At 46.3% G+C, this 21,509-nt stretch overlaps 2 protein-coding genes across 2 annotated transcripts in view; one reads left to right on the top strand and one right to left on the bottom strand.

Annotated features, from left to right (window-relative positions):
* LOC133640585 (oocyte zinc finger protein XlCOF6-like) overlaps positions 1-21,509 on the top strand; it is a 404,169-nt gene that overhangs the window by 142,482 nt on the left and 240,178 nt on the right. The window lies entirely within an intron of this gene.
* LOC133640597 (gastrula zinc finger protein XlCGF57.1-like) lies at positions 198-21,021 on the bottom strand. The gene is made up of 3 exons (XM_062034107.1): positions 20,667-21,021; positions 14,130-14,309; positions 198-2,133 (listed from the first exon to the last, which is right to left on the bottom strand). Exons 1-3 carry the CDS (start codon positions 20,749-20,751, stop codon positions 449-451), a joined length of 1,950 nt encoding a protein of 649 aa, XP_061890091.1. The 5' UTR covers positions 20,752-21,021; the 3' UTR covers positions 198-448.

Below are 21,509 nucleotides of genomic sequence, written 5' to 3'. Positions count from 1 at the left end.
CAAGACATCTAATAAATGAATAAAAGCAGCAATAAAAAAAAAAATAAATAAAATAAAATAAAAAAAAAAAAAAAAAATAAAAAATATATATATATATATATATATATATATATATATATATATATATATATATATATATATATATATATATATATATATATATATATATATATATATATATTTAAATGCGTCTACACATTCTATAAAAGGCACAGATACCAGTGTTTCCATATACAGGATTGGTACCTAACAGAATTACACCTAGGATTGGTTATCTGTATAATAAGATCATTCTTGGACCCCTGCAGTCTACATATACATTTAAACATCAGTTTAAATGGGCTTTCCGAGCACGATTCTGAGACAGTCATTATATGTTACATGTGCTGATGTTGTTAGAACGTAAAAGTTCACAAAGTTTTGACAGTATATTTCAAATCCTGCAACTTCATTTGCTGCTGCTGTTCTCACCAGCACACTTGTGTTTCTTACACTGCTTCTCATAAGAGAATCTTTCCCCACACACACTGCAACTAAACACTTTCTCTCCTGTGTGTATTCTCATGTGTACTAATAATTTATATTTATCTGTAAAAACGTTACCACATTCTGAGCAGGAAACTGTTCTCTCTCCAGTGTGTAGTTGCATGTGTTCTTTCAAATATCGTTTCCGGGCGAAATGTCTACCACATACTGAACAGGAAAAAGGTTTTCCTCCAGTGTGTGTTGTCATGTGTGCTTTTAAATGGCTTTTTTCTGTAAAGGTCTTACCACAGGTACTGAGTTTTTCTCCAGTGTGTATTCTCATGTGTCCTTTCAAAGAGCTACGTTGTGCAAAACCTTTACCACATTCTGAGCAGGAAAAAGGTTTTTCTCCAGTGTGTTTTCGCACATGTGTTATTAGAGCAGAACGGTATCTAAAGGTTTGGTCACAGTGAGAACATTTAAAGCGTGTGTTGTCAGTGTGACATGTCTTATCTTTTTTAAGTTTTTCTCTAGAGTGAAATCTCATGTGTCCTTTCAAAGAGCTACGTTGTACAAAACTTTTACCACATTTTAAGCAGGAAAAAGGTTTTTCTCCAGTGTGTGTTCTCATGTGTTCTTTCAACACGCCCTTTTTACGAAAGCTTTTACCACATTCTGAGCAGAAAAAAGGTTTATCTCCAGTGTGTGTTCTCATGTGGTCTTTCAACACGTCGTTTCGTTGAAAGCTTTTACCACATTTAGAACAGAAAAAAGGTTTTTCTCCAGTGTGTGTTCTCATGTGTTCTTTCAACACGCCCTTTTTATGAAAGCTTTTACCACATTCTATGCAGGAAAAAGGTTTTTCTCCAGTGTGTGTTCTCATGTGGACTTTCAACACGTCATTTCGTTGAAAGCTTTTACCACATTCTATGCAGGTAAAAGGTTTTTCTCCAGTGTGTGTTCTCATGTGGTCTTTCAACACGCCCTTTTTACGAAAGCTTTTACCACATTCTGAGCAGGAAAAAGGTTTATCTCCAGTGTGTGTTCTCATGTGTTCTTTCAACATGTCATTTCGTTGAAAGCTTTTACCACATTCTATGCAGGAAAAAGGTTTTTCTCCAGTGTGCGTTCTCATGTGGTCTTTCAGACGACAATGGTATTTAAAGGTTTTGCCACAGTGAGAACATGTGAAGTGTGTGTTGTCAGTGTGACATGTCTTATCATCTTTAGAGTCTTCATCATCAGTGTCAGGAGAGTGTGACGTTGTGTCCTCACTATCTGATAGTGGAGCTAAGAGCTTGTCTGCTTGTGATCCTCCACAGTGGTCTCCATCAGCTTCTGTTGTCATGTGTTGAGTTGAGCTGCTGCTTGGAGGCTCCGCCTCTCTCTTCTCCTCACTTTCACCTTTGACCTCATCACCTTCACTCTTCACAGGGACACCAGTCACTGGCATCTTGGTGACATCAACCTCCTCCAGTCCTTTAAGATCGTCGCTGTGTTCCTCTTTTTCCTTGTTATTGTGGTGGGGCTGTGACTCCTCCTCTTCATCTTTGATGTGGGGCGGCTTTAGGTCCTCCTCCTCTTTAATATAGGGGGGCTGTGGCTCCTCCTGCTCTATCCTGGAGGTCCACTCCTGCTGCTCAGGGAGAATATGTTCTTCACAGACATCTGCAGGACACAAGAAGACAAACACATGCTTTAGAAAAGTCGAACTTTGCTCAGTCACATGAGATATTGTCCTGCACCGGTGTATGTTCTGATGATGTCCAAGAGGGTCTCATCAGTCACCATGTTGACATTCAAGATGTTATAATCACACTGTACATACGTGAATTACATAAGCAACATAAGTTATACAATTAAAATAAACACAGCAGTAAAACCTTGCATACAAACAAGACGAGAGAAAAAAAATATTTTTAAAAATTCAGTTTTTATCAAGTATCAAGTGGTTTTGTGGTTAGTGTCCGCCCTGAGACTGGATGGTCGTGAGTTCAAACCCCAGCCCAGTCATACCAAGGACTATAAAAATAGGACCCATTGCCTCCCTCCACTCAGCATCAAAGGTTGGAATTGAGGGTTAAATCACCAAATGATTCCCGAGCGTGGCCATCGCTGCTGCACACTGCTCCTCTCACCTCCCAGGGGGTGAACATGGGGATGGGTCAAATGCAGAGGATACTTTCACCACACCATAACATAACCCATAACAGATGTCCATAAGAAACACCATGTTCAAACATAAGGTTGTCCATATGTGCACTTGGCACCAGGACACCCTAGGCCGTGGTTCCAAGATCGACTTTGTAGTTGTGTCATCGGATTTGCGGCCTCATGTTTTGGACACTCAGGTGAAGAGAGGGGCGGAGCTTTCTACCGATCACCACCTGGTGTTGAGTTGGCTGCGATGGTGGGGGAGGATGCCGGACAGACCTGGCAGGCCCAAACGCATTGTGAGGGTCTGCTGGGAACATCTAGCAGAGTCTCCTGTCAGAGAGAGTTTCAATTCCCGCCTCCGGAAGAACTTTGAACATGTCACAAGCAATGTTCCCTCTAATTTTCCATGTGTGTGAGCAAACGCACAAACTCCCTGAGCATTCATTGGAGCACATGTGAGCAACATCAGACGTGCACACTGTGGCCACACCAGCGTCACACCTGTCCCAAACCTGACATCATAACAATTTAAATGTTTCATTAAAATAATTTTCTGATATAAGTGATTTTGCCCTCTTACAATGACAATAACAAAAAAAACATGTTTTTCATGACCTATGTGCTAGTATTGTATGTCTGGCTGCGGGTCCTGCCTTTAAAAGAAATGTTACCCCTTTCAGAGATTACATTTAGTTCCTGTAATTTTCTGTCTGTAAAATACATCTTTTTATTAGCATTTATGAAATCTAGGGACAATATTTCAAGAATAATATCCTTAGATTAACATTGTTAATAAACGGCAGTAAAATAAGCACACATCTGATTGTGGAGTCAGTGTTACAACCTGGCATTTACACATTGTGTGGCATTTGTCATGTCTGTCATTATGTTTTGTTTTAGTCATGTTCGGTTTTGGTTTTGGACTTTTTGTGCACTTTTATTTGTCACCATAGCAACCATTAGTTTCACCTGATTCACATCGTCATGTCACGCACCTGTTCACGTTTAGAGTCACGCTCCTGTTTTCACTGATCCTGTCACTATATAAGTTTTTCTTTTTCTGTTGTTCATCCTGGCGACATCACACTCCTGCCACTCTGTTCACCCTCATGATCCATGCTGCTCTTTTTTATGCCCCTCTTCTCATGTCAAGTAAGTTTTGTTATTGTTCATAGTTTTTTGCCTTTGTGCTATAGTGTTTTATTTTCATAGCCACGTTTTGTACTTCCGCCTTTGTGCGCGCTTTTTGTTAATCCCCTTTTGAGTTAAAATATTAAACATGTCCTCACCTGCACGCCACGTATGGTCCAATTCATTTGCACCACTGGAGAACCAACCACGCCACAGACCCAGTCATGACAGATGTCGCCAGCTAAAAAGTTCTCCAGCAAGTTTGGACGAAGGAACGTGGGAGGTCCTGCGCGCCATGGAAGCCGAGACACTTCGCTCTTCCCCCATGGAGCGCAAGGACCTCATGTGGGGTCCGACCGGCAAACTGGTGCCGATCAGCTCCGTTTGGCCCGGGGACGTTGGCGCGTCATCCCTGTCCCGGAAGCGCCGCTCCAGACCAAGAACGTCAGGGAAGGTGAGCGGACAGCACGCGGCGCTCCCGCAAGCTCCTCCCCCTCCGGGCGGAAATGGGCCGCAGCCTGCCCGGCTTACCCAGGATGACATCACAGACCAGGATTTTTTTCTAAATTCTTTTTCTTTTGATCACCCGCCTCCAACCAAGGACTCTAAAAACATGATAAGACATTACCAGGACATGTTTTTAGAAATCAGATCCTGTCAAGCCAAGCCACCCAAATTTCATGCCCCGCCCCCCAAGACTCAAGCCACGCCCATGCCACATGTTTCTTTTTTTTCACCCACTCAATCCCAGGTACAAAAAGAAAGACACTTTGGAAAATTTATAGGGGAGGATTTTACCCCCCTCCTGACCTCCCTCCACCCACCCAAGAAAACGGTTCCAGACCGTGTCTGGTATCCACTCCTTGAGGGGGGGGCTAGGGCAGGCAATTGTTCAGGTGGGGTGGCTCAGCATCGTCACGCCTAGCCACAGCCACCACCACGGCCGCCACCACCAGTCTTTCGACCTGCCAAGCCACAGCCTCCAGCTAGGCCACCTCCACCTGCTCCACACCCTGCTCCAAGGCTATCAACATGCCTAGCAGCTCCACCATGCCAAGCTCCACCATGCAAAGCTCCACCATGCCCAGCTCCACACCAAGCGCCACCAGTCGCAGCTCCACGCCAAGCGCCACCAGTCGCAGCTCAACGCCGCCAAGTGCCGCCAGTAGTAGCACCACGCCAAGCTCCGTTACCTGCTCCCCGACGCCAAGCTCCGTTACCTGCTCCACGACGCCAAGTGCCGCCAGTCGCAGCTCCACAACGCCAAGTGCCGCCAGTCGCAGCTCCACGACGCCAAGTGCCGCCAGTCGCAGCTCCACGACGCCAAGTGCCGCCAGTCGCAGCTCCACGACGCCACCCCTCAAGCCAAGACCCCCCAAGTCCAAGCCAAGACCAAGATCCCCCAAGTCCAAGCCAAGACCAAGATCCCCCAAGTCCAAGCCAAGACCAAGATCCCCCAAGTCCAAGCCAAGACCAAGACCCCCCACGCCAAGACCAAGTCCAAGACCAACCACGCCAAGACCAAGTCCAAGACCAACCACGCCAAGACCAAGACCAACCACGCCAAGACCAAGTCCAAGACCAACCACGCCAAGACCAAATCCAAGACCAACCATGCCAAATCCAAGACCAAGACCAACCATGCCAAATCCAAGACCAAGACCAACCATGCTAAGACCAACCATGGCCACGCCAAGCTTCGCCGGCCGACGTGCCACGCCAAGCTTCGCCGCCCGACGTGCCACGCCAAGCTTCGCCGCCCGATGTTCCACGCCAAGCTTCGCCACCTGCTTCATCTGCAGTTTCCACGTCTGCCACGATGACGACGCATCCACCTCGTCGGCCATGGATGTGACCAGTCCATTGGCGTCCGACACGCCAGGTACGCCGACCTCCTCGTCGGCCACGGATGTGGCCACTACCTGGTCGGCCGCCACGCCAAGTGCGCCCACCTCCTCGTCGGCCATGGATATGGCCATTCCCGGGTCGCCCACCTCGTCAGGTACAGCGGCGGTCTACGCGTCGCCGGCACCTGATCCTGCCTTGGTGGATTCGGGGACACCTGGTCTGGCGACCCACCGCCATGTCCCCCTCCCGCCCTCCCATGACTCTCGATCCTGCCTTGCTTTGTTTGTTTTGGACATCTGGGATCTGTCCGTAAGGGGGGGGGGGGCTCTGTCATGTCTGTGATTATGTTTTGTTTTAGTTATGTTCGGTTTTGGTTTTGGACTTCTTGTGCACTTTTATTTGTCACCATAGCAACCATTAGTTTCACCTGGTTCACATCGTCATGTCACGCACCTGTTCACATTTAGAGTCACGCACCTGTTTTCACTGATCATGTCACTATAAAAGTTTTTCTTTTTCTGTTGTTCGTCCTGGCGACATCACACTCCTGCCACTCTGTTCACCCTCATGATCCATGCTGCTCTTTTTTATGCCCCTCTTCTCATGTCAAGTAAGTTTTGTTATTGTTCATAGTTTTTTGCCTTTGTGCTATAGTGTTTTATTTTCATAGCCACGTTTTGTACTTCCGCCTTTGTGCGCGCTTTTTGTTAATCCCCTTTTGAGTTAAAATATTAAATATGTCCTCACCTGCACGCCACGTATGGTCCAATTCATTTGCACCACTGGAGAACCAACCACGCCACAGACCCAGTCATGACAGCGTTGGGGTTGTCCGACTTTTTGTGTGGCCATAAACGCAGCACTGGCTAAGTGCCATGAGTGTGTGTTTTGGTGCAGGTGAGCAAGCGAGTGGCTTCTGTTGATATGACGGATGACAAAGTTGGTTTAAGCCTGGTTTGTATGGCAGAAAATTACCAGTTTTTATAGATAAAAGTTTTTTTTACTCATGTTTTTGGTGTGGTTGCAAACAGTTTTGCTCAATAAAGTGATAGATGGAATTCCTGTCCGTAAAGTGTCTCGACAGACGATAATTGAACTGTGTTGACAAAGATTGTTTTATTCATTGGGGCCACTCTTGTTGTCATGTGTCACTCACAGAGTTGCATTGCAAAATCATACAGAATAAATTGTAATGTGTTTATTTTGTTTAAAGTTCAGATGGGATTTTCAATTTCCTGCGCGGCATTAATTTGCTGTGTGCAGAGGACGCGTGAGCGGTGCGCAATTGCGCAGGCGCGCACCTTAGAGGGAACGTTGGTCACGAGGGAGGTGCTGGATATTGAGTCCAAGTGGACCATGTTCCGCACCTCTATTGTCGAGGCGGCTGATTGGAGCTGTGGCCGCAAGGTAGTTGGTGCCTGTCATGGCGGTAATCCTAGAACCCGCTGGTGGACACCAGCGGTGAGGGATGCCGTCATGCTGAAGAAAGAGTCCTATCGGGTTCTTTTGGCTCATAGGACTCCGGAGGCAGCGGACAGGTACCGACAGGCCAAGCGGTGTGCGGCTTCAGCGGTCGCGGAGGCAAAAACTCGGACATGGGAGGAGTTCGGGGAAGCCATGGAAAACGACTTCTGGACTGCTTCGAAGCGATTCTGGACCACCATCCGCTGCCTCAGGAAGGGGAAGCAGTGCACTGTCAACACCGTGTATGGTGAGGTTGGTGTTCTGCTGACCTCGACTGCGAATGTTGTGGATCGGTGGAGGGAATACTTCGAAGACCTCCTTAATCCCCCCCAACACGTCTTCTTATGAGGAAGCAGTTCCCGAGGAATCTGTAGTGGGCTCTCCTGAGGTTGTTAAAAAGCTCCTCGGGGGCAAGGCCCAGGGGGTGGATGAGATCCGCCCGGAGTACCTCAAGGCTCTGGATGCTGTGGGGCTGTCTTGGTTGACAAGACTCTGCAACATCGCGTGGACATCGAGGGCGGTACCTCTGGATTGGCAGACCGGGGTGGTGGTTCCTCTCTTTAAGAAGGGGAACCGGAGGGTGTGTTCCAACTATCGTGGGATCACACTCCTCAGCGTTCCCGGTAAGGTCTATTCAGGTGTACTGGAGAGGAGAAAACGCCGGATAGTCAAACCTCGGATTCAAGAGGAACAGTGTGGTTTTCGTCCTGGTCGTGGAACTGTGGACCAGCTCTACACTCTCGGCAGGGTCCTTGAGGGTGCATGGGAGTTTGCCCAACCAGTCTACCTGTGCTTTGTGGACTTGGAGAAGGCATTCGACCGTGTCCCTCGGGAAGTCCTGTGGGGAGTGCTCAGAGAGTATGGGGTAACAGACTGTCTGATTGTGGCGGTCCGCTCCCTGTACGATCAGTGTCAGAGCTTGGTCCGCATTGCCGGCAGTAAGTCGGACACGTTTCCAGTGAGGGTTGGACTCCGCCAAGGCTGCTCTTTGTCACTGATTCTGTTCATAACTTTTATGGACAGAATATCTAGGCGCAGTCAAGGCGTTGAGGGGATCTGGTTTGGTGGCTGCAGGATTAGGTCTCTGCTTTTTGCAGATGATGTGGTCCTGATGGCTTCATCTGGCCGGGATCTTCAGCTGTCACTGGATCGGTTCGCAGCCGAGTGTGAAGCGACTGGAATGAGAATCAGCACCTCCAAATCCGAGTCCATGGTTCTCACCTGGAAAAGGGTGGAATGCCATCTCCGGGTTGGGGAGGAGACCCTGCCCCAAGTGGAGGAGTTCAAGTACCTTGGAGTCTTGTTCACGAGTGAGGGAAGAGTGGATCGTCAGATCGACAGGCGGATCGATTCAGTAATGCGGACGCTGTATCGATCCGTTGTGGTGAAGAAGGAGCTGAGCCGGAAGGCAAAGCTCTCAATTTACCGGTCGATCTACGTTCCCATCCTCACCTATGGTCATGAGCTTTGGGTTATGACCGAAAGGACAAGATCACGGGTAAAAGCGGCCGAAATGAGTTTCCTCCGCCGGGGGGCGGGGCTCTCCCTTAGAGATAGGGTGAGAAGCTCTGCCATCCGGGGGGAGCTCAAAGTAAAGCCGCTGCTCCTCCACATCAAGAGGATCCAGATGAGGTGGTTCAGGCATCTGGTCAGGATGCCACCCGAACGCCTCCCTAGGGAGGTGTTTAGGGCACGTCCGACCGGTAGGACGCCACGGGGAAGACCCAGGACACGTTGGGTAGACTATGTCTCCCGGCTGGCCTGGGAACGCCTCGGGATCCCCCGGGAAGAGCTGGACGAAGTGGCTGGGGAGAGGAAAGTCTGGGCTTCTCTGCCTAGGCTGCTGCCCCCGCGACCCGACCTCGGATAAGCGGAAGAAGATGGATGCATGGATGGATGGATGTGCTCAATCACTCATGCTTTCCCCTGGGAACAATGGCAACTTAAACAGCAAAAAAAGCAAACATGCCAGCAGGAGGCAGACATAACAAAGAAAGACATTCAATTCAAAAAGTATAACAATAGGGGTGTAACAATTGATCCATTCATTGTTCAATCGATATATATATTCTTAAATTTCAAGTAAATCGATCTGTGGTCTGCAAGTTTGCCTTCTGGAAGATGAGTCTTGATCCAAGATCCATTTAACAAGGAATCAATTGATTTAATCAATACTAAAAAAAAAGGAAAACATTGGATTTAAGAACGAGAGACTTGATATGAAGTTTAGCACTTTTTAAAATAACACGTTACACGTTAATAAGTCTATTCGTCTGTCTGTGGCGTCATTAAAACAAAAATGTCAGATACCTCCGGTGGTTGAGAAAGGTCAAAAAGGCAAACACCACAACACAATAGTGTAATTGTGGAGGGGGCATGGCCCGTGCGTCTCCTGCGGGCAGGGCGTGTGCAGGAGCGGGCTATGAAGCAGCTGACAGGTTAGTGGATTTCCCAGCTGGAACGCATCACCTGTCTCCTTTATTAGCAGCGCCCGAGGCCATGAGGGGGAACGAGAGAGAGAGAAAGAGACGCAGAGCGGAGAGTGACGAGCCCGAGCAAACAAACAAAAAATTAAATAAAAGACTAATTAAACCCTGACCCTCAGGCCTCATCCTTCCAGCAGCAGCCACCAAAAAACCCAGACCCAGCAATGCGTGTTACAGTGGCGCCCAATGTGGGGCCGGTGGCGACAAAGAAAAAAAGAGAGAAGGAAAATGTCGGAGCACAACCCCCTGACAGCGCTGGGGCAGGTGCTGACGGACGTGGCGCCGGCAAACCACCAGCAGATGGAAGCGGTCCGCCAGCAAATGGCCCAGCAAGGCCATATTCTACAGGCGATGGGCGGTCGAATGGGAGCGGCACCACCACCAGGCCCGGCGGCCTCCATGCAGCGCATGGCGGAGGCTGAAGACCCACAGGCCTTCTTAGACATTTTTGAGGCCACGACGTCGTCGTACGGGTGGCCCGAAGAATAATGGGGGGTGAGGCACAGCGGGCAGCGCTGATCCTAACGGGGGCCTCCCGGGTGCGTTTCATCGACCTAAGGCGGGCCATACTGGACCGGGTCGGCAGCACGGCGGAGGACCACTGACGCCGGTTCCGAGCATTGAGGCTGGGGCCGGAGGATCGCCAGTTCGCGCTCCGGCAACAACTGAGGGACACGGCGACCCGGTGGCTGAACCCGGCAACATCAGACAGCCACATGCTCGAACTAGTACTCCTGGAGCAATTCCTGGAGGCTATTCCTGCGCGGGCGTCGCCATGGGTGAGATACCACCGCCCACGCGACCTGACAACGGCAGTGACGCTGGCCGAAGACCACCTGGCCATCCATCGGGAAGCGCGGTGGGAGCAAGCGACCCCGAGGATGGCCAAGCGGCCCGCAACAGACCTGCGCCGATGGCACGCGCAGCGGGAGGAGGAGGTGCCACTGGTGCCGCAACACCACCCAGCAAACGCGACCTCGACCCGCGATCAGGTTGCCACACACCCCACAATGACACGGCACAGGAGGCGCCAACGGCACGCACCAGCTTCACCGGGGGGGGGGGGGGGGGGAACCCGGGGTTATAATCTCTCCTCTGCTCCTCCTCTCTTACAGGGTCCGGCTGCTGCTGAGATGGGGCTTCCCCCACAGACGGCACTTTGGGCACCTGGGCAGGTGTGCTGGAGGTGCGGGCAACCCGGGCACGTGCGGTGGGAGTGCCCGCTGATGGAGGTGGGACAGGTGATGCGGGTAGTCGGCCCTCCAGCGCCCTCCCCCGATCCGGGAGAGACGTATTGCGTCCCGGTAAGGGTACAAGGGAGTACATACCGGGCAATGGTGGATTCGGGCTGTGGGCAGTCCATGATCCACTAAAACCTGGTTCTGGCTTTGAGGCAGGCAACACGGGTGAGAATTAAATGTATTCATGGGGATGTGCACGAATATCCTATTGTGCCAGTGGAAATTTGGTATAATGGGCAAAAGCATAGTGTCAAGGTTGCTGTAAGTGCGCACCTTACGCACCCCGTAATTTTAGGTACAAATTGGTCTGGGTTTAATCGTTCAGTGACACAATGTGTGGGGGTGCGTTCACGGACCGTGGGAAAGGGGAATGTCCGCGCTGTTCTCAGTGGCGACGCGGGTTCATCTGATACTGCAGAGGGAGAACAGGCCGGGGGCTTCGTGGGAAGCCCCCCCGGCTCCTCACTGGCACCCTACGGAGGACTTCCCACTCGAGCAGTCCCGAGATGAAACCCTGCGCGAGGCCTGGGACCAGGTGGCTTACATTGACGGTCAGCTGGTGCGCCCGGGAACAGCGCGGGCATTCCTTTATTTTTCAATTATTAGAGATAGATTATACCGGGTGAGCCGTGACACTCAAACAGGAGAGGAAACCACCTAGTTGTTGGTGCCAAAACGCTGCTGGGAAATGGTTTTCCAGGCAGCGCACCTCAATCCCATGGCTGGTATGACAAAACACTCAATCGGGTCATGGGCCGATTCTATTGGCCGGGCATCCGGGCAGACATGCGCCACTGGTGGGCTGCCTGCCCGGACTGCCAGCTGGTGAACCTGGCGGACACCCCCGATCCCCTACTGTTTGCAATGCAGGAGGTACCTTAGGCCTCCACAGGCTTTGCGCCTTTTGAGCTATTATACGGCAGGAAGCCGCGCTAGATTTTGGACATCATTAAGGAAAGCTGGGAGGAGGGTCCAAGATCCAGCAAAAAACGAAATTCAATACGTCATGGACATGCGAGAAAAACTCCACACGGTGGGGCACTTGTCACGCGAGAATTTGCTCCGTGCCCAGAAATGTCAGCAACGCGTGTATAACAGGGGGACTCAGTTAAGAACATTTTCACCAGGAAAAAAGTGCTCGAAATTACTCGCCAGGTGGCAAGGACCCTTTGAGGTCACATGGCAAACGGGTGATATGGATTACGAGGTCCGACGCTCGGACCGGGGCGGATACACTCAAGTTTACCATATAAACCTACTGAAAGCATGGAAGGAGGCGGAGCCTGTTTCCATGGTGACGGTGGTTGCGGAGGAGGAGTAGTTCGGGCCAGAGTTCCCGCGCTCTGTCCTGCCCTCCCCCCTCCTCTGTGACAATCTGCTCACGTTAGCGCAGAAAGCGGATGTTCCCAAGCTGCAGCAGCGCTTTTCTGATGTGTTCTCCCCTCGGCCCGGCCGCACGAACCTCATCCAACATCATATTGAGACCAGCCCGGGGTTTACGGTGCAGTCTCGGCCCTACAGGCTCCCCGAATATAAACGCAAAGTGGTTCGGGAGGTATTAAAATCCTGGAGTTGGGGGTAATAGAAGAATCCCACAGCGCGTGGTGCAGCCCCATCGTTCTGGTAGGGAAGAAGGATGGGTCTGTGCGGTTCTGTGTGGATTACCGCGAGGTGAACGAAATATCACGTTTTGACGCTTACCCAATGCCCCGGGTCGACGAGGTCCTGGATCGGCTGGGCACTGCTCGTTTTTTCAGGACACTGGATTTAACCAAGGGCTGCTGGCAGATTCCCTTGTCACCAGAGTCCCGGAAAAAAACCGCCTTTTCCACCCCAGAAGGTTTGTACCAATTTGTGACCCTTCCGTTTGGCTTATTCGGTGCGCCCGCCACGTTCCAGCGCCTCATGGACCGGGTGCTGCGCCCGCACGCTGCATACGCGGCTGCCTACCTGGATGACGTCATCATCCAGAGTAGCGGCTGGGAAGAGCAAATGCGGCGGGTGGGGGCAGTGCTCGAGTCCCTGAGGCAGGCGGGGCTCACTGCCAACCCGGCGAAGTGCGCAGTTGGCCGGAGGGAAGTACAGTACTTGGGGTACCCCTTGAGAGGAGGGCAGGTGCGCCCACAGGTAGACAAAACAGCGGCGGTCGTAGCCTGCCTGCCCACCCCCCAAGACGAAAAAAGAGGTGAGGCAGTTTTTGGGTCTGGCGGGCTACTACCGTAGGTTTATTCCCCGGTTTGCGGACCTGACCGGCCCACTGACTGACCTCACCCGAAAGCGTGCTCCAGATCTGGTCCAGTGGACGGAGCAGTGCCAGCAGGTGTCCGAGAAGGTAAAAACAGCCCTCTGCGAGGAGCCGGTACTGCACATGCCTAACTTTGCCATCCCCTTCTGTCTGCAGGCAGACGCGTCAGGCAGGAGACAGGGAGCGGTGCTGTCCCAGCGGGTGGAGGGCGTCGACCGGCCCGTACTATACATCAGCCAAAAGCTCTCGGAACGGGAGGCAAGGTACAGCACGGTGGAGAGAGAGTGCCTCGCCATCCGGTGGGCGGTCGGGGCCCTCCCGTACTACCTGTTGGGACGCTCCTTCAGCCTCTGCTCGGACCACAAACCACTCCAGTGGCTGCACTGCATGAAGGATGCCAACGCGCGGATCACCCGGTGGTATCTCGCTTTACAACCCTGTAACTTCCGGGTGGTCCACAGACCGGGTACGCAGATGGCCGTGGCCGACTTCCTCTCACGCTCCTCTACGGAGGGGTGGGGGAGTGGGTGCAGCCGGACGGCTGCCCAGCCTGAGTCGGGCGGTGGATGCATGTGGAGGGGGTGTGGCCCGCGCGTCTCCTGCGTGCAGGGCGTGTGCAGGAGCCGACTTTGAAGCAGCTGACAGGTGAGTGGATTTCCCAGCTGGAACGGGTTATCTAATCACCTGTCTCCTTTATTAGCAGCGTCCGAGGCCATGAGGGGGAGAGAGAGAGAGAGAGAGAAAGGAGAGACGCAGAGCGGAGAGTGACGAGCCACGAGCCCGAGCGAACAAACAAAAAAGAAAATAAAACACTCATTAAACCCTGACCCTCAGGCCTCATCCTTCCGGCAGCAGCCACCGAAGAACCCAGACGCAGCAACCCGTGTTACAGTAATATTTGTGATATGTGTGTGTGTGCCTTTAAGGGCTGGTGCTGTTGTGTGTGACATGTGCGGTGTCTGTGTGTTGAGTGTTTGGGCTGAGTTGTGGCGAACAGCAGCTCTTGTCCATACAGTATCTCCACTTTTAGTCATAACTGTGGTACCTGGATTACAAACATTGTATTAGATGATAAGTGGATGTTGTGCTTACTTGGACTGTGATGAAGCTGTGAGGACTCAGGTGGTTTGTCTTCATGGTCTTCAGTCTTCACAGAGACAACAGTCAGTGGAAACTTGGTGAGATCAGCCTCCTCCTGCCCTAGAAGACACTCTTCCTCCTGATTGATCAACACTTCCTCCTCTTCCTCTTTAATGTGGGGGGGCTGCTGGTCTGTTGGGTAAATAAGTAGGTAAGATTAAGCAGCAATAAAAGTAGTTCTTAACTGACACGGTAAACACAATGGGTGTTTTCCTTTGTGTTGTGTCAAAAGTGTGTAACTAAACATCCAATAAAAACATGAGAAAGAGTTTATATTGTCCCGGCCATAAGCCATTTTAAGGACGAGCCAGCATTGATCAAAACATTCCTAAAGACCAAATTAGAACTTTATAAACCACTGGTGTAAAGTGAGTAACCATTTTTTATGTATACTTGTCATTACCTCTAACTTTAACCTTGTAATGGTATAGTCCTAACCATTAGCTAAATAGCATGAAAATAAAATCTCAAAAATGCTTATGTTACATGTTATGTTAGTTATGCTACATTCATAACTTTTTTTTGTAAAAAAAAAAGGTTTTGTTGGCTGGGCCAAAATGAACTCTTACCAAAACATGTTTTACTATGTGGTGTTTTTATGGAGTATCTCCATCAACTATTCCTCTCTAGAGCACAGCTCCCACATTCACTTAGAGACTATCTACGACACGCTGTCAGTCACCTTTATGTTATGTGCATCAGGGTTTCTCCTTAATGTAACTGAATGTGGCGCACCGCCACGGCAAAAACATAGCCGCCACACCTTGAAAAAATCTTCTTTTTTTTACGTGAAAACAAATGTAAGTAATAATATGTATTGTAGCCTCCAGAAGAAGTCACACAAAGTCTGACACTATTTTTAACTTTTATTGCCAATCAGACGATATAAACACTGCCTATGATTCTTTTCGTAAACATTATATTACTCTGTACAACAAGCATTGTCCTGAGGTTCCATGCAGATCTAAACAAAGGCAAAATAATGCACCTTGGATGACAAACAGTTTGAAAAATGCATGTAAAAAGAAAAATAGACTTTATAAGGAGTTTATCAAATCAAGAACAGAGAATGCTGAAAAACGCTATAAGAACTACAAAAACAAGTTGACCAAATATATTGTTAAGTTAAAGTCAAAGTACCAATGATTGTCACACTCACACTAGGTGTGGCGAAATTATTCTCTGTATTTGACCCATCACCCTTGATCACCCCCTGGTAGGTGAGGGGAGCAGTGGCTTACAAGCAAAAAGGGAATATTACAAAAGAATGTTGCTTGAAAATAAAAAATTACACAAAAGCTACATGGAATATTCTGAATAAAGCAATAGGGAATAGGACAAGGCGAACAGAACTACCTAGATGTTTAAAGATAATATGTTCATTGAAAACAAAGATGAAATTGTCAATGAATTAAATAAATTATTTGTAAATGTAGGACCTAGCTTAGCAAACAAAATACCAAGAGCTAATGATCAATCAGGGGGTGTCTGGAAAAGGGAAAATAGGGTTATGCAGTCAATGTTTCTTAGTGAAGTGACTGAAAATGAAATATTATCTGTGGTTTATAAACTAAAAAAACAAGACCTCAACAGACAATGAGGGTATTGACATGAAAATAATAAAAAACACAATTGATTGCATTATTAAACCATTTCATGATACTTTTAAAGTAGGCGTTTTCCCAGACAGTATGAAAACAGCTAAGGTCATACCTTTATTTAAAACTGGATAAACATACATTTGGCAATTATAGACAAGTATCTCTCCTATCTCAACTTTCAAAAGTGCTTGAAAAACTGTTTGTTAATAAATTAGACTGCTTTATTGAAAAACATAAATGATTAAATATGGATTTCGATCAAAAAGGTCAACAAGCTTGGCCATCATGAACATTATTGAAGAGATTACAACTGCAATTGATCAAAATAAATACACAATAGGAGTGTTCATTGATTTAAAGACGGCATTTGACACTATAGATCATCAAATTCTCATTTGTAAATGATATACTTATGGAGTTAGAGGAGTTGCACTGGACTGGTTAACCAGGTATTTACAACAACGACAGCAATATGTTGAGCTCGATGATCATAGGTCAGAATGTATGAATATTGAATGTGGAATTCCATAAGGTTAGATTTTAGGACACAAACTTTTTATTTTATATATAAATGATATTTGTGAGGTTTCGAAAGTCTTACAGTACGTATTATTCGCAGACGATACAAATTTATACTGTTCAGGAGATGACTTGAAAATCTTAGCCGATAATATTGAAGAGGAAATGGTTCAACTAAAATTGTGGTTTGATGTAAATAAATTATCTTTAAATTTGGAAAAGACTAAATGTATGGTATTCAGTAATAAAAGAAAGATAGAAGTGAGTTTATCAATAAACAATGTGAAATGTGAGAAGGTGTCTGGAATCAGATTTCCTGGGGTCATCTTAGATGAAAAGTTGACATGGAAAGCTCATATATTGCATGTGAAAAAGAAGCTATCTGTGGCTCCGAAATGACAACACAGGCACGGCTTCTTAAAGACGGGCTCTTTACTTGGGTTTATGCCGTTAAAACTACAGGACATGACATGAAATACAATGCTTTAGACATAGTTCAGTCACAGGCAAATAAAGTGCTAAACAAAATAGCTACACTACCGTTCAAAAGTTTGGGGTCACATTGAAATGTCCTTATTTTTGAAGGAAAAGCACTGTACTTTTCAATGAAGATAACTTTAAACTAGTCTTAACTTTAAAGAAATACACTCTATACATTGCTAATGTGGTAAATGACTATTCTAGCTGCAAATTTCTGGTTTTTGGTGCAATATCTACATAGGTGTATAGAGGCCCATTTACAGCAACTATCACTCCAGTGTTCTAATGGTACAATGTGTTTGCTCATTGGCTCAGAAGGCTAATTGATGATTAGAAAACCCTTGTGCAATTATGTTCACACATCTGAAAACAGTTTAGCTCGTTACAGAAGCTACAAAACTGACCTTCCTCTGAGCAGATTGAGTTTCTGGAGCATCACATTTGTGGGGTCAATTAAACGCTCAAAATGGCCAGAAAAAGAGAACTTTCATCTGAAACTCGACAGTCTATTCTTGTTCTTAGAAATGAAGGCTATTCCACAAAATTGTTTGGGTGACCCCAAACTTTTGAACGGTAGTGTACCTCGTGGCCGCTTGCCACTTCGGAGGTTCTTGGGCAGCAGATATTTCAGTCTTGTGCATACTAAATGAGCGTACAATAATTAAATCAATGTACTTTACAAATATACAGAACAATTCGACACAATATGACAAATACCTTGTTCAGCTAGCTAAATGTTCTTGCTGCTGCTGATGGCTCGCTCAAAGTCTTTTGCATGTCTGGGCGAATGCAGGTCTCGCAACCCCTAATACTTAACCAAAACCTTGCGAGAATAGCGGTGTAACAAAGGAAATAAATTGCCCTTTTTATAGTAAACAAAATGTGTCTTATTTACAAAAAATGTAACATGAATTCACAACCATAATAATTTTCAACAAAAAATATGAACCCTTAAAACAAAAATATTAAGTGTAAGTTTCAACGACACTTACACTATCTAAACGCTTATTTATTTTGAACAAGGTTAAATACAGTTTCCCGTACAACACAATGAGAATGTTATATTGCTCAATTATTCTACCTTATTTCAATTACTGTGCAGAAATTGGGTCCCACATCAACCTTAAGAAAGTCAATGACTTCACCATAAAAGTGGGTGACATTGTTATCACCAGGAAAGATGAGGTCACCTACCTAGGTTCCATTCTAGAGGCTAACCTTTCCTGTGATAAAATGGCAACCAAGGTAATCAGAAAGGTTAACCAACGAACGAGATTTCTCTACAGAATCTCCTCTCTGGTCAACAAAAGCACCTTGAGGATTCTGGCGGGAACTCTCGTTCAACCCTTTTTCGATTACGCATGCACCTCCTGGTACCCTAGCACCTCCAAAACCCTCAAATCTAAACTCCAAACATCTCAGAACAAGCTAGTCAGATTACTTCTAGACCTCCACCCCAGATCCCACCTCACTCCTACCCACTTCTCTAAAGTGGGCTGGCTCAAGGTGGAGGACAGAGTTAAACAACTTGCACTGAGCCTAGTCTATAAAATCCACTACACCTCCTTGATACCGAAGTACATGTCAAACTACTTCCTTAACGTAAATGACCGCCATAACCACAACACCAGGGGGAGCTCTACTAACCACGTTAAACCCAGATTCCGAACTAACAAAGGTCTTAACTCATTCTCTTTCTATGCCACATCAATGTGGAATGCGCTCCCAACAGGTATAAAAGAAAGGGCATCTCTATCCTCCTTCAAAACCGCACTAAAAGTTCACCTCCAGGCAGCTACAACCCTAAACTAACACCCTCCCCGGATTGCTAATAATCAAATGTAAACAATCAAATGCAGATACTTTTTCTTATGCCTTCTGATCTCTCCCTCTCTCTCTGTCTCTCTCTCTCTCTCTCTCTATATATATATATATGTCCACTACTTGCTGTCCATATCCTACCCCTACCGCCCCTCCACACCCCTGATTGTAAATAATGTAAATAATTCATTGTGATTGTCTTGTGTGATGACTGTATTATGATGATAGTATATATGATAGTATATATCTGTATCATGAATCAATTTAAGTGGACCCCGACTTAAACAAGTTGAAAAACTTATTCGGGTGTTACCATTTAGTGGTCAATTGTACGGAATATGTACTTCACTGTGCAACCTACTAATAAAAGTCTCAATCAATCAAACAAAAAATATGGGGAAATACATATCACAGCAACATAATGCCTTTATTTCTTTCACAGAAAAGAGCAATTAGTATCATTTTTAAAGTAGGATACAAAGATCACACAAATCCACTCTTCATTAGGTCAGGATTATTAAAACGAAAAGACATTGTAGAATTGCATACTCTGTTAGTGATGTTCAAAGCTAGAAATAAAGTTCTTCTGAAGGACGTACAAAAGTTATTTGTGTTCACGTCTGAAGATGAGAACCACAGAAGGTCGTATGATTTTAAACATCCAAGAGTGCCAATAAATTTGAAGCAAATGTGCTTGTCTGTTGCTGGTGTGAAAGCATGGAATTCTCTCTATAGCAGTGGTTCTTAACCTTGTTGGAGGTACTGAACCCCTCCAGTTTCATATGCACATTCACCGAACCCTTCTTTAGAGAAAAACATTGTTTTTCCTAATGTAATCTTAATTTATAAATATGAATCATGAAATGATGTTATTATGTTAAATAAATACTAATCAATATTTTTACCAGCTAGTGAAAAGTTGGTTTTCCTTGCTTCAAGTTGTTTCATATGTTTTTGGCGTTTCGCATGTACTTCCAAAGCCTTGAACCCTTGTGATCCATAGTCAATATTATCATGACACCACGTGCACAAAACCTTTCCGGGACGATCGATTTTCCGAATAAAATCACCGAACAAAGTCGTAACTTCCTTCTTCCCAACAGTATCAGTGATTTCCCTTTCCATCCAGTCCCATCGAAACTTATTTTTGACATGTTTATCAATTTCTTTTACTCGTAAAGCGTCCTTTCTCTCGAGAACCGACATCGTTTACATATGGAAAATGGCGGTAATAACCATTATGAATGATGACGTTATTAACGTCATCATTCATAACACAAGTCCTGATTGGTCACAAGGAACATATCGACCAATCAACTACGGCGTAATATAAACTACGTCTCGAATCTTGATTTAGGGTCGGAAAAAAAACGGAAAAACGGGAGATAATTATTTTTTTTTCCCGAGATTAAAAAAGACGGAATTCCGACTTTAGACGGAAAAATCACATGCCTGTCCACTGAATCCTCAAGGAGTTTTTGTGTTTGCTCACGCATATGGAAAATTAGAGGGAACATTGTTCGGGGGTATCCATAAGACGCCGATAGGGAGAAGTTTTTATTTACACGTTGAGTCGGGTATGTCTTGACCTCCGCGGTGGAGGCTACCCCTGAGGCCGACTCACCGAACCCCTAGGGTTCGATCGAACCCAGGTTAAGAACCACTGCTCTAGAGAAAGACTTAAAAAGTTGCAAGAATATCTTTGAATTTAAAAAGAGTTACAGAAAGAGACAACTGGAATTATATCAAACTGATTTTTGATTTTGATTGGACGTGTCATTGTGAAAATGCTTAAACGAAAATTAAAAAGTATGTTGGAGTTTGGGTGTTGGTGGAGGGAACAGCAAATCTAAAATTATTTGTGTTAAAAAGGGGGCAGATGAATATAAGAATAGTATTCTTCCATCTGCTCCTTTCTGATCATGGAAATGTATAAGAAACAACAAACAATGAAAGTGCGTATGTATGCATTTTCATGAAAGGAATACAAAGAAATGATGATGAAGTTCATATGTGAGTCAAGGCAGGTGGCCAAATACTTTTGGCAATATAGTGTAAGTAAACAAACCTGTTCTTTGTGACAAAACTTCATATTCTTCGAAAACAGCGTCCAGTAGTTCCTCCTCGTACTCTGCTATCGTTCTTTCGCACATTTTCACACAATCACAACACTTTACACTCACACTTGATCTCTGCTTAGCGATGTGTTTTGATCACTTCCGCCTCTCTTTGTTAGCAGCTAACACGCTAAGCTAACTAGCAAGCTAAGCTAAGCTAACACGAGGAGCTGCAAATACTAATTTATCCGACACAAACAAATATTAACGAAGTTTTCTCTATTAAACAGCATGTGTACATGTACGTACGGATTAAGAACAAAGTACTATCATAACCACAATAAGTCTTCTCCGTCGAACGCCATCTTGCCGTTTCCTGGTCTTTTCCGTTCACGCGCAGTGCTGTCAAATCTCGCGAGAAAACCAGGCAACTTTATTTATCATTGTTGTTGTTACTCTTGGGTTCATACCGCCACCCACTGTACTTTACTATGTGGTGTCGGCCATTGGGCAGCATTTGGGAAATCCCGTGACGAGTGCTTTTGTGACTTTTACTTTATAAGTAAGTTATAGAGGTATTTTATTTGATAACGATGTTATTGTTAACTGACCAAAACTCATTAAAAAATGATAAAGGCTTTACCTTGAAATATTCTAAAAACAGCAGATCATCTTTTTCAGACAGCTGACTGGAGAACTCTGTGGGCTTTTGGTGGGTGACCACAATATAACACACGTCAAACTTTCCATCTCTAACATTTGACAATTCTTTGCTAAAGTCTTTTTTTTCCTTTTAGATCAAATTCTAACTCGATTCCTATTTTCTCTGGAACAAAATCAAAAATAATTATACA

The sequence above is a fragment of the Entelurus aequoreus genome, linkage group LG23 (genome assembly GCF_033978785.1).
Source record: "Entelurus aequoreus isolate RoL-2023_Sb linkage group LG23, RoL_Eaeq_v1.1, whole genome shotgun sequence".
Taxonomy (NCBI): domain Eukaryota; kingdom Metazoa; phylum Chordata; class Actinopteri; order Syngnathiformes; family Syngnathidae; genus Entelurus; species Entelurus aequoreus.
The sequence above is the reverse complement of the archived record's forward strand: the minus strand, read 5'-3'. Positions and strand labels throughout refer to the sequence as shown.